We start from the raw sequence: 13,971 nt of genomic DNA on the forward strand, positions 1-13,971 counted from the left end.
CACCAGAGGCTTATCTGAACCACTGCCAGTTTGCAGATTCAGGATCCTTGAAAGAAAATGTGGCACTTAGAGTTTGTAGTGTCCTGTGGGCGTGAATGATAGCTACATGAGTAGGAATAGCTAATTTGATTCTTTACAGCTTGACCCTGAACCTCGCCTCTGGTGATAACACTTGGAAGAGAAGAAAATGTGCTGTGAATCCTTATTTACGTGTGAATGATGCCTGCGGAACTTTCTGTGTGGTGGGGGAGTTGTGTTTGCAGCTCCTTGCTGCTTCTCTATTCTGGAAAAGCGTTCTGCTCACGCAGGACGCCCGAAGGGTGACGGGAGTCGGCCTGGGAAAGGCAGGAGAGGCAGGAGCCTGGGGCTAACTGCCTTGAGGCACCTGCTGAGGGGTAAAGGGAACTCATGGTGGTAGTGTGGCGGGGAGGATGGTGCTAAGGACTCTTCCCTGTGGTCATAAGTCAGCTGACACATGGGGGAGGGAGAGCACGTCTCTTGCCCAGCTGTGCAGGGTGAACTGCTATGGAGTCCTGGGCTCAAAGAAAACCACGTGCAGAAAACCAAAAAGAAGAAAGCCCCAAACAAAATAAATTGTAAAAGGCTTTTTAAATGTTTCATTTAAAAAACACAGGCACATAACTAATAATTATAACCTTTGAATATACTGGCAATTTATAGCACCCTCAAGTTACACATTGGGGGATTACTCTGCCCCAAAACATCCTTGTAGGATGGAGAACCCTTCAAAACACACCTCTTAAATCAGGTTCCCCAGGAGCTGAGACAGAGATTTGAGTACAAACGGCCTGAGGGGCGAGGGGAATACTCTCAGGAGAAAGGGAATAAAGAGATTGGAACGGGCAGGGTAGGAGCTAAACAGGGATGGGTCCCAGTGAAATCACAGAGTCCCATGAGGAGCTCTGAATTAATGCACCATGGAGCTGAATCCACCTTGAAGCAAGGGTGTTAAACGTTAGCATCGAGGTGTCTATTGTTCAGCCATTGGCTTTGGGCTGCTAAGCTGGCGGTGGCAGTGTGGAATCTCTTGAGCTCGGCATCAGTGGAGGATGATTCTTGGAGGAGGAGGAAGCTGTGAACCCTCAGTAGGCAGCACCGTAACAGTTGGGGGACAGACAAACCAGTCTGGGGAGTGGGGTCTGGGCAGGTACCAAGAGCATTTACAACAGTCCATACGGCCCTCAAGGATTTCCACCCTGGGAGCCTCACATAGCAGCAAGCATCACACCAGAGCTTCCAATGGTGGAAGCACTTCTGCTGTTTTACTATCTTCTTTTCTCTGCCCACTGTTCTGGACTCATTACCGAGCAGGGAAAGAACCCAAATAATCCAGACGACAGGAGTGAAAAACATAAATCAAAGGAACTCAGGCCATCCTTCAAAATACTAAAGGACTAGCCGTACACAGCAGACCAGGCTGAGGACGAAGACGGGGGTGGGAGGTTGTGCCAGCTCAGGTGATTCCTGGGACCCTGGACGGTGCCCACCACTTGCAAAGTGACCCCGTCCTCTCTGGAATAGATGCTGCCTGGCTCAAGGGGTTGGGGGCGGAGGAAGCACATGGGCACCCCGGATATGGGGGCGTATGAGATGGTGCTCCTGTTGTTTTTTATTTTTCCAACTTAATGAAAAGTTTAGCTCGTAACTGAGGTTTTTTTCCCTCCACTTTTTACAGAAGAAACTGTGACTTGTGCCTCACTATCTACATGGCTAAATCCACATTCTATCCCACTGTCAACAATTACAAAAGTTGTTTTCTACGGAAAGTCTTGGGGACAAGGTGAGCGGTATGTTGGGTGGTGGGTGGGACATGTGACTGCTGTTCCCCTGCCTTTAGTTTACATTATGTTCAGAACCTTGAGCTGCAGAGAGTGTGGCTGAGTGTGTGGTGGACACACTGTGACCTGGGAAAGGGGGAAATGCGGACAAGATACAGCTTGTGTCTCACTATCTCATTATTTAAGAATGCCACCACAGCAGGCAGCAATTCTCACTTGTCCTGGCCTCCCAGAAAGATGCCTTCCACAGTCGCGTGGGTTTACACCTTCCTTTAAAGATTCACCGCTCAAAGGCGTGTACATGAACAAGAAAGTCAGCCCGTCCCCAAGCTACACCACTGGAGTTCCGAAGCTCTTACCGTGAGGATGTCATAACTCCCTGCTGTAAATTGCTTTCTGGAAGACACCATGCCAGTTTTAGGGTCGATAAAGAACTTCCCATCATCATTCCCATCCACGATGCTGTAGGAGATTTCTGCGTTGGGGCCCTCATCTCTGTCAAACGCAAAGGCCCTGTAAATGGGCTCCCCCCTCTTCTTCCGGTCTCGTTCGGGCAGCTTGATCTGGTAGACCTTCTCCGGGAACTGAGGCTTGTTGTCATTTTCATCTTGAACCTGAACCACCACCCAAATGGTTGACTGTTTTGGAGAGGGACCACCATCTGTCACAGTCACCTGAGTTTCAAAAAAGAAAATATGATGTGATCAGAAAGGAGGAACCTGGTTCTTGCTCTTCCTCCACTGCCCGCCCCGTAAAGTCGGTGCTGTGATCTGAGGTCCGTCAACTTTTCTTCCTTCTGTAGTTCATGTCAAATGCATAACTTCTCATAGTTCATCCACAAACGGAGGGGTTGCCCCAAACCCAGGAAGGAAAATCTTCACTGAAAGGGTGGCAGGGGAGCGGGGCTGTCTTTGTCTCTGAGGCTGCAATCTCGAATGAATACAGACCGGGAAGCTTTTAAATAACAGAAATGATCAAGGGCGGGGAACCTGCATCCTCAAGGGCACCTGTGGTTCTCCAGTTCCCAGCTGGCCCCTCAACTGAATCTAAACTTTGCAGAACAAATCTCTTTATCAAAAGAATTTGTTGTGTAAAATTTGGATTCAGTCAGAAGGGCACACTCACGGATCCAGAATTCCACAGGTTCCCCGCCCATTCAGATCCACTGCATTTATAAAAGCTGACGTATTTTTTCAAGTTCATCTTGCCAGCGACTGAATTGGCTGGTGCCTTGAACTTGAACTTCCCAGTTTCTAGACTTATGAGCAATAAATGTCTGTTGGTTAGTCACCCAGCCTATAGGATTTTGTTACAGCGACCCAAGCAGACTAAGGTACATCTTCATGCAAACTTGATGTTTGCCTTGTCACTGAACTAAAGGAAAACTGTGCTATATGCTTCACTATTTACAGGCATGGTTCAAAGTACATTTGACACTTAAAATGTTTTTACCGATCACAAAACAATTTTTTTTCATCTTTGAAAAAAGGGATGGAGATCGGCTTCCCATGTCTCCATGATGCTCCGTATCTCTATGTGTGTCTGTGTGAACTGAGAAAGGAGCGTAATGAACATGTTTTCTTATTGGTCACTGTGATGATAGACGTTATGAAACTAATAACAATGATGCAAATGGAGAGACCTGTTTTATAAAGCACTCTGATCTCATCGGCTTTCCAGAACAGCCTCAGTAAGTGAAGCAGGTTCATTTATTCCCATTTCACAGATGAGAAAAAAAGAGGCCCTCAGATCCCGTTAGCTAGGTATTGAACTTCTCCAAAATCTGTAAGAACCGATATTTAACCTTTAAATCATTACCTTATATAAAACAGATAACTTCAAAATATAACTTTGGAGGCTGGAGGGAACATAAACACACACAAAGTATCAACAGGAGAAAAACAACAGTGAAGCAAGTAACTGATAAAAAGGTCCAAAAATGTGGAGAAACAAATTAAAGGTTTTTTTGCAAAATGGAATTGCAATCTAGTTCAGTTCCTCTTACAAGCTTCCTAGGAGAATAGCTTTACTAGACTCAGGATACATGTTCATAGGCGTTCACTCGCTTTTAAAAAAAAAAAAATAATCAATACATTTCCTGCCAAGGTTATTTTCCCATTGGTTCATTATATTTCACAAAAGATCCACGTCAGGGCCAATAGGTGCTAAGTCTGGATTTTGACTCTTGAGCTAATTCCTGGACAGCCCGAGTTCTGAAGAGGCACGCCCTGTCGCTGCTGCCTAAAGTCAAACGTCATACTCCCGAGTGAGCCGTGTGGACCCAAATGCATTGACTGTTTTGCGCTCTTTTCCTTGTGAACAGCCGGCCCCCTTCCAAATTCAAACTCTCACTGTCTGCACTGTGCACAAGATCCCCTCCTTGTTGCCTGTCGCTAAGTGCCCCACGCAGGGCTCTGAGGTAGCTCTCTAGAGCCGCCTCAGGGCCAGGTGAGGTCAAGAAAAGCAGCCTCTTGCTGCCAGTTCACTGCTCATCGAAGACCCTGCTGCTGTTAAAATGCTTTCTTTTGTAGTGGACCTGATCTCCAAGCCCAGGCCCTTGAGATATCTACCTGCAGGTGGGTAGAGCAGCACTTCCCAGGCTCATGCGGCAGGGAGTGGTCACTGTGATGATAGACGTTATGGCAGGAGTGCCAGGGAGGTAGGGTCCCCGAGTCACCACCTCATCGCAACCGCCCAGCTCCCCCAGGCCACAGGGCACCACAGGGTCCTGCCTCTTCCCTGGAGTGCCGTCCCTGCCCCCTCACTGCAGCTTGCCTACTCATCGGGTAGGTCCCCCGGAAATGTCCCTTCCTCCGGGGCTGCCTTCTGGAACTCAGTCCAGCGCCAGCACAAGAACCCCTGCTTGTGTTTGTAACACTTACCATTGTGGAAACTAATTAAATAGGATTCTCCACTTAAGTAGATAAGCTGCATAAGGACAGAGACAGGCTGTGTGTGTTCCCCTCTCTGCTCTCAGCTCTGGGCCAGGCCACACAGAACGGGCTCCACAAATGCTTATTTAATGAATGAGACTCTGATTCAGGGCCTACTTGGACAATCTCCTTAGCCAAAGCTGTCTCCCCTTATAAAACTGTCAGAGATCGTTCAAGGCCCTTTACAATGCAGCCCCAGCCGGCCTTTCCTGCCCTCTTGTTAATCACTCCTCCATCTCCTGACCCATGGTTTCAACTCCTACCCACATGCGGGGCCTTCTCCAATGTGTATCTCTTGAGCCTAAGCCCATTTCCTGAGGGCCAAACTCACACACTCAACTAGCTACTAGGAATCTACTCTCTGGACCTTTTACATATACCCCCAAAGTCACGAACTGTAATCACCACCCTGAAACCTCCTCCCTCACCTGTGTTCACCATCGGAATGAACGGCCCCAACGCTCCCTCACCTGTGTTCACTGTCTGAATGAATGGCCCCCCACCCTCTTGCACAGCAGTGCCCACCAGAGTCCTGGCTCCCACCCAGAGTTCTCCTGTACACCCACCACACAAATCTCTCCTACCACCCTGCTCTAGGCTGAACTTTATTTGCATGTCGCTTAGATGGACCGTTGCCCCCTGGTCTCTGCCTCCAGCCCTCACCTTTGTTGTGAAGTGTTATTTCTTCTTCAAAAATCTAACCGTGTCACTGATCTGCATAATGCTCTGCAGGGGCTCCTTAAGGGCAAGGATCTGGCCAGCCTTGACGACCAGCATCCACCGTCTGCCCCTTCCCACCTCTATGTCCAGTTACATAGTGACCCAGGGAAGAACTGAGTATGCCATGTGCTTAACACCATTTGCCTCCAAATGATTTCTTCTGGGAATGCACCTGACTTATTCCAGAGGTTTCGACCCAACACTCCTGAGAAGCCATTCCCTGCATCCTGCAGCCCACTGTACTCACTTCCAGGATGCTAACTACCATCCTGTGTTTTCAGGGTCAGCTACTTGGTCTCCATTCTCAGCCATTGTAGACTGTGGGCAACTTGAGGTCAGGGATTCTGTCTTACTCAGTGTTTTTTTTTTTTTTTTATATTCTGGCACCTGCTTCAACTCTGAGTGCCAAATAAATGTAGAGTGAAATCAAGAATTAATTTACTTAAACTTCTTCCCTATCATAATAAATGCAAAGTACATCTAGACAGTAAGACTCTCTATGAAGAGTGAGCATAGAATCTCCCTAAATGCTTCTAGTGCTATGATTCTGTGGATGGTGTCTGAGGGGTGGAGCAGATGTGAGCTACTCAAAAGCAGGGACTTTGTTTATTTCACTGTTTTTCTGAAAACTACAGCACTCTTGGTAAATGTTTGCTGCACTGAACCACATTGCTAACTTCAAGGCCTTAATTTCTTTTTTCATTTTTTTTTTTTTTTTGCAGTTTTAGGCCGGGGCTGGGTTTGAACCCACCACCTCTAGCATAGGGGGCTGGTGCCCTACTCCTTTGAGCCACAGGTGCCGCCCTCAAGGTCATAATTTCAATTATTATTTTTCTGGGCGCTCTCATCTGCCCTTCTATGTTTGTATCTGGGATACTAATCGTGATGATTACATCAGGTTCTCAGACTATACATTTCACGGTGCCTTAGTCCTCAAGCCACCCCTTGAAATTAGCCCACGTGGAGGAAGGAGCAGCATTGGAGATGGATGTCAGACTAAGATAAATCCCCACCGCCTCCTCCTCTGTGTCATTTTTCATGAACGATATGAGAAATGAGCCGTTGTTTAGAAATGATCCATGCAAACTCTTACCCTGTCGCAGTGGGACCAGAATACAGAGTCATCCTAACTTACAGCTTTTGTCATCACCGATCAATAATTGGTGGTTCTGGCAATTAATCAAAAGCCTGAAAGCTGAATTTCCTCAGTTGCTAATACCAAATAAAAGGACTCCAAGATCGTTCAGTGCATTGAAACTGGAGGCAGCCTGTTTTGTTCTCCTGTGGTGCCCTGTGGTCTGCGAACGCCAGGCAAAACCAGGAGGCAAGCAGCGTGGCCTGGGAGGCCTACGCTGACGCAATTAACACCGAGGAACATGTCTTCAAGTCCATTCCTGGAAGATGCAAGGGGTTTATAGGACCAGCAGTGGATGGGACACGGAGAAGCCTGGGATCGGGCACTTGGTGGAAGGCAACGTTTCTAACTCACGGAAACAACTTATTTTTATTATCTCTCTCCTTCCAATAGAATATAATTATATAGGCAGCCAAGAGCAGAGACCTGGGATCTGGTCTATTGTCTTATTCTCATGATTCATCATAATAGTGTTTAAGAATATATTCAATATTTCTAAGCAGGAGAGTTCAAATCTGGTACTATCCTAACTTGTTATTCATCCCAAATGACTGTTTCCAGGTCATTGTCATTAAAGCTGTGAACTCTTCTTAGGAGATTATGTTTCCTTTCTCTGTTTTATACAGCAGTTCCCCTTATCCGTGGCTTCACTGTCCATTGATTCAGTTACCTGTGGTTTGATACAATAAGATCTTTTGACAGAGAGAGAGAGAGAGCAATCACTTAACTTTCATTATGATATATCACTATAATTGTTTTATTTAATTAGTAGTTCATTGCTGTTCAATCTCTTACTGTGTCTAATTTATAACTTTTTCACAGATGTGTTATGTATAGGAAAAAATATAGTTCAGGTATGCCTCAGTACTCTCTGTGGTTTCAGGAATCCACTTGTACCCCACAGGTAGCAGGACTGCGGCATTTGTCTGTGGCACTTTGTCATGAGCTGATGTGTCATTTCACGGACGTGTGTCTTACTTACCCACCTCTGCTAGACTGTGAGCTCCACAAAGCACGGATTTTCATCCATTTAGTGCACCAGCATATCCCTAGCATCTACAACTTGGCCTCATAACATCATAAGCATTCAGTGTTGTACGAATGAATGAAATACGTACTCAGTGTCCTTCAGGGAAAAAGCTATTTTTAAGGCAAATTAGGAGATTAGCCAAACAACCAACAAACATGGGTGTCTATTCCTCCCCATGCCCCAAATCCTCTGTAATAGTTGGGACCTGTGCTCATCTGGCTTCAGTTCAGATTTGTTCAACAAGAACTCGGTTTCTTACGAAGCAGCCCGTTTTGGGTTTGATTAGTTCAATTCTCACAAAGTTCTCCTTCAGAAAAATTTTTAATCAACAAATAAAAACCATATACATTTATAACATATGACATGATGTTTTATATATATATATACACACACCATGGAATGGCTTTATTAAGCTAATTCATCTATGCTTTTCCTCACATATTTAATTTTTTTGAGGATGAGAACACTTAAAATCTACTCTCCTAGCAGTTTTCAAGTATAAGATATTTTAACTATAATCGCCATAATGTAAAATACATCTCTTGAACTTGGTCCTCCTGCCTAATTGACATCTTGAATCGTTTATCCAGCGTTCCCGAGTCACCTCTGCCGCTGGTAACCACGATTCTACCCTCTGCCCCTATGAATTCAACTTTTCCATCTCCCACATGTGACGTTTACCTTTCTCTGCTTGGTTTATTTCACATAACAATGTTTCACGTTTATCCATGTTGTTGCAAATGGCAGGAATTCCTTCTTTTTGAAGTCTGGATAGTGTTCCCTTGATTAAACACTCCACATTTTCTTTTTCCATTCATCTGTTGATGGACACTCAGGCTGATTCTAGATCTTGGTTATTGGGAACAGAGCTGCAGGTGACTGTGGGAAGGAAGCCTTCTCTTCCACATGCAGGCGGCATCCTTCCCTTCGCATATACACCCAGGAGTGGGATGGCTGGTTCATATGTTGGTTCTATTTTTGATTTCTTGAGGAACCCTCCTAAGTGTTTCCATTGTGGCTGTACAAATTTCATTTCATGCACAGTACACAGGGTTCCTTTTTCTCCACATTCTTCCCAGTAATTCACAAAGCTCTTTTTAATACTGAACCCAAACTTACCTGCCTGTCATCTCCTATAGACTAGTTTTACTCTTTTATACTCTACAGAAAAAAAGTCAAATTCCTCGCCATGTTACCCCAGACATCCACCGCTATGGAAACAAAACTAGGCAGCTGAAAATAGCCAGCATCTTTATTACCTTTTGTGGTTCAGACAGTTCTTGTTCAGAGCCCCTGGTATAATTACAGTCGCAGGCAGCTGGGCCTGTCGTCACCTGACACATCTGTTTGTGGCCACTGGCTGTGACCTCAGCTGGCTTCCAAGAGCAAGTGGCCTGAAGGACGGAAAGTGGCATCTGCTATTTTCTTAAGTCCTGGACTCAGAAACTGGCACCTTATCACTCTTGTCGTATTCGACTGTCCAAAGGTTCCAGAGTCCTGTCTCAAGCGGCTGGATTATACACCCTACCTCTAGCTGGGAGTAGAGCCAAGTCCCTTGGGAAGATATGTTTTAAAACTTCCTTTCTCATAAACATCTTAAGAGCTATTTGAGAATCATTTACCCAGATTGAAAAATTCTAACTCATGTAATTACCTCTCAGATCATTCCTTATATTGGCTGCCTCTTTCAGGGTGTTTTCCTATATAGCAAGTTCCTTCCTAAAATGTGAGGATCAGGACAGCACAACAGCACATCAGCCTTACTCAGATCTGTGCAAAAATCCCTCCACCATCCTGGAGATGATCTCACTTAGTTATGTAGTTTGTGACTATGCTTGTTTTGGGTAGAAGCCATGTCACACACACTGTGATATGAAACAATCAAACCATGTGGGCCCTTTCCTTTTGGAGTTATAAGTATGGGGGTATAAATATTTGTCTCTTCAATCTCATCTTACCGGCAATGTAGGTTCCCTAATCTAAGCTGCTGGGGTAATCATGATGGTAACAGGTAACATGCATTAGAAGCTTATGATGGCAGCAAGCGCCCCCTGTGAGAATCACAGCCCATGCAATGCTTCCTGAATTATTGCAATAGTCTCATGAGAGGACAAGGAAACCGAACTTAAGAACTTGTCAAAGGTCATGCTATTCTTAAATCAGAGAGCTTTTTTTTTTTTTCTTTTGGCCGGGGCTGGGTTTGAACCCGCCACCTCTGGCATATGGGACCAGTGCCCTACTCCTTGAGCCACAGGCGCCACCCAGAGAGCTTTGTTTTAAACTCAGTTGTTTGGTTCTATAATCAGGGATCAACAAACTACAGCCCGAGGGCCAAACCTGGCTGCTTGTTTTGGTAAATAAAGTTTCACTGGGATGTGGCTGTGTGGAGTACTGCTCAGCCATAGGGAAGGGGGGCTTGATGCCTTTGGCAACAATTTGAGTGAACGTGGAGACCATACTCTTATGTGAAACATCTCAAGATTGAAAAAACAAACACCACATGTACTCATTATATACAATTTGAAATATTTTCATCCAACTGGTTAACATAGCCTTCACGGCATTTTCTTAGTTATTGTGTTCAGACATTTATATTCTACATTTAGTAAATTTCACATGTACCCTTGTAAGATGCACTGTAGGTGTGGTCCCACCAATTACCCTCCATTCCCCCTCCTTCCCCTCACATGTACTCATTAAATTGGAACTAATAATGAGCACAGGTGTGCACAGAGGAACGCAAAACTGGATGGAAATCAATTGGTCTACCCAAGGGGTGAACCTTAGCTGGGCAATGGGCGCACCTACAGACACAACTCAAGCATACAAAACCAATCCATGTGACCAAAAACATTTGAACCCCCTTAGTATTTTGAAAAAAAAGCAAAGCAAACCCAGAAATATTACCTATAGATGCTTCCCTGCTACAAAGGTATAGTTGAGTAGTTGAGGCCAAGACTAGCTGGTGCACAAAGCCTAATGTGTACTTTTTGGTCCTTTACAGAAAAGTTTCCTGAGCCCTGTCTAAACCCTTAGACTCTGTTACCTCATTGGTTATACTGACCTTGTTACTCAGTCTACTGCTATAGCATTTACATAAGATTGTCACTTTTTCACAGGCATCCTGTGGGCATTTCCATTTCTCTTCTACAGCTGGAGACGCTGAGGCTTAGAAATTATTACACTAACTTTTGAAAGGGCCCCTGGTTGGAAAGTAACGGAACGCGGGTCTGTGTCCAAGTCACACGCTCTTTTCCTTACCCTGCACAGCCCTTGCAGAAGCATCTGTTAACCACCTATTTAAATTTCCTCCCCAAGCGTGGCTGCAGATCAACATGGAGCTCTACTCTGTGCTTCTGGAATCAAGGCTTTCCCCTCCTTTGATAATTGGAGTTGCCAGTCTTTGGACACCTTTCTGTCCTCCTTCATTGCTTAAAAACTGCCACTGAGACAGGGGCACGGCTGAAACTTCTTTCAGCACCCCAAGACCCCAGATTTACTTAGTGCAGTTGGAGCCTTTCCTGTGACTTTGTTGGCTCTGCCCTTCTTTATAGAACTGTTCTCCCTGATTGTGTGTCAGGGCACGGGACTGGCCAGGTCTCGGGCCGGCTTCACTAGGTTCCGGATGCGGACCGCTAAGTTACCTTGCTCAGGTCTGTTAGGTGCCTGAGGGCTATCTACTTTAGCTGGAGAGAGAGAGAGAGTGTGTCTTAGAGAGAGTAAAGCAGTCTTAGAATAGATAGATCTTAGACTTTAGTGGAGCTCGGTAATCTTCAGACCCTGTGCTGGCGTTCTGCAGGCAGGAGAGGAGACAGAGTCAGAGTAAGCGGGTCCGTGATAGAATGCGCATGCTCCCGACTGCCTGCTCCTCCAGCCTAATATAAGGCTGATCTCGGGCCTCTCAACACCACAGGTGTAGAGACTGCCAATTCATCACTGCTCTCATCTCGCGAGCTCTCATGCTTGTTAGGAGCTCTAAATCCCTCTCCATGCCCTTTCCACCAAGGTGTTCCATTGAGTGATACAGGTATTTCTTATAACTCTCACTCCTTTTAGGCTGTACGGGCTGCTGCAATTGTGGAGATGGCAGGGAGGAGGCCTGGGCCCCCTTGGTTTCTCTTATTTGTCAGGCATCGTGTGTTGACCATGTGCAGAGATTCTTCTAAACTGCTGAACAAACATGAAGTCAGGGATCCCCACCTGGTCCTGGGAGCGATGTGATTCTTACGTCCATATTCTAAATTACAAACAGGCACAGATGAGTGAACCAGAGCGCAATCCCCCACTGGTCCGGGGTCTGCAGCCTACCCATGGCCTCAGGCTGCCTCTCTTCTAAGTGCCTGCCCCACCTGCCTCAGAACACGCTCCAGACATGTCCCTTTATTGCCTCAGCACTGGGGTTTCAGCACATCCTGGACAGGATGGCCAGTATATGGCGTGGCTGCCACAGCTGGAGGCCACAGAGAGCAGGAACAGGTAATTCACTGCTCACCCTGAAGGTGAGGTGTGGACTCAGACTCTTCCAGGATGGAGCTCTCCAAGTAGTTGTCACAACCAACCGATTTGCAGTGTCTGGGCTGCATACTCCTGTTCTAGGTGAAACACTCCAAATACCAAGCTTCTTTGCATTCATATTTGGGTGCCACTGTTATATACAGTTTCTAGGAGGCCTGCACTAGACTAAACCAAAATGGGGAAAATGGAGTCACTCACACTGAAGCTTCTCGCCACCAAGCCCATACTAAGTGGTTTGATCTTGGGAGAAATCAGAGGTGGACCACAGTGGGTGGAGGGCAGGGGGAGAGAGAGAGAGAGAGAGAGAGAGAGAGAGAGAGAGAGAGAGAGAGAGAGAGAGAGAGAGAGAGAGAGAGAGAGAGAGGAGAGAGAGAGAGAGAGAGAGAGAGAGAGAGAGAGACAGACAGAGAGAGAGAATGAATGAATATGAGGCTAGCCAAATCCTCAAGGAGGCGAGTTTTGCTGGCTTGATAAGGAAGTCCCCTCTGCTTTAACCTTGCAGGAAAAGTCACGTTGAAATGACCAAAGCACTTTTCTGCTCCCTGTTTTTGCTCAGTCCTCTTGAGTCTATAAAGCCAACCTCCTCTGCCCAGCTCATGGGAATATTCATTTGCTTTTATGGAATGAGATGTTTCTAATTCTGGAAACACAAATAAAAGCCAATTAAGATCTTCAAGCTAAATTTGTTGTAGTTTTGTCTTTGGACACCACAGACCTCCCTATCTTGACAACACACCCCCTTCTCCAACACACTGTACCTTTATTCTCATCTTCCTGAACTCTTTTGTCCTGATTCTTCTAAAGTACAGGAGGACAAAGCTCAAAAGAGATTTATTTCTCCCTCTTCCTATAAATTATCAAAAGTCTCAGAACTTGGCAGGGTCTAGGCAAGGACAAAATTTAAAGATAAAGCCATTTACACAAAGACAGAGCATCGAGCCACAGCCAGCAAGGAGCCTTCAATGTGCCGCCTGCCCATTCTCTCAGCTCCTGGGTAGACAAACGTGACCTTACACACCGCGACCACTGGGTTAGTCACCTCTGGCTGGGGTCAGCTTTTCCCTTTACCCAAAGCTGTTGTACAAATTTCATTTTCTATGTGTATCATAATGTTAGAAAATCCTGTACAAAATTACTAGTAGTATATTACCTTTCTCTTGTATCGGATTTACTGAAACCAATATCCCTAGAGAGGTCACAGGAACAAAAAGACACACTCTTCAGGGTTTTAGATGCTGTGGCTATTGAGAATTAATTCAGAGGGAGATGTCTGTGTGCTTTCCTGATCTATATACAGGACATGTGGGGGTCAGTGCGGCTCTCACCGTTCCTGTGCACTCGGAGTCTCCATCACTCATTGATGGAGAGAATGATATATTCCCTTCCCCATATAGGGAGGGAATCGGATGGAGAGTCACACTCATTGAATATTTTCCCATGTTCTACATACTACAGACCCTCAGGGTACAGAAAAACTTGCCTTAGATGCGATTCTTTTTTTTTTTTTTATTGTTGGGGATTCATTGAGGGTACAATAAGCCAGGTTACACTGATTGCATTTGTTAGGTAAAGTCCCTCTTGCAATCATGTCTTGCCCCCAGAAGGTGTGGCACACACCAAGGCCCCACCCCCCCTCCGTCCCTCTTTCTGCTTTTCCTCCCCGCTCCCATGACCTTAATTGTCATTAATTGTCCTCATATCAAAATTGAGTACATAGGATTCATGCTTCTCCATTCTTGTGATGCTTTACTAAGAATAATGTCTTCCGCTTCCATCCAGGTTAATACGAAGGATGTAAAGTCTCCATTTTTTTTAATAGCTGATGTGATTCTTATTCAA

The 13,971-nt window shown here is 45.6% G+C and overlaps 1 protein-coding gene across 1 annotated transcript in view; it reads right to left on the reverse strand.

Annotated features, from left to right (window-relative positions):
• The window catches only part of FAT3 (FAT atypical cadherin 3), a 768,910-nt gene that overhangs the window by 154,242 nt on the left and 600,697 nt on the right, over positions 1–13,971 (reverse strand). Inside the window, exon 5 of the mRNA XM_053561979.1 lies at positions 2,159–2,473. Within this exon, the coding sequence (XP_053417954.1) occupies positions 2,159–2,473 (315 nt within the window). The remainder of the gene's footprint in view (positions 1–2,158; positions 2,474–13,971) is intronic.

The sequence above is a fragment of the Nycticebus coucang genome, chromosome 14, assembly GCF_027406575.1.
Source record: "Nycticebus coucang isolate mNycCou1 chromosome 14, mNycCou1.pri, whole genome shotgun sequence".
Taxonomy (NCBI): domain Eukaryota; kingdom Metazoa; phylum Chordata; class Mammalia; order Primates; family Lorisidae; genus Nycticebus; species Nycticebus coucang.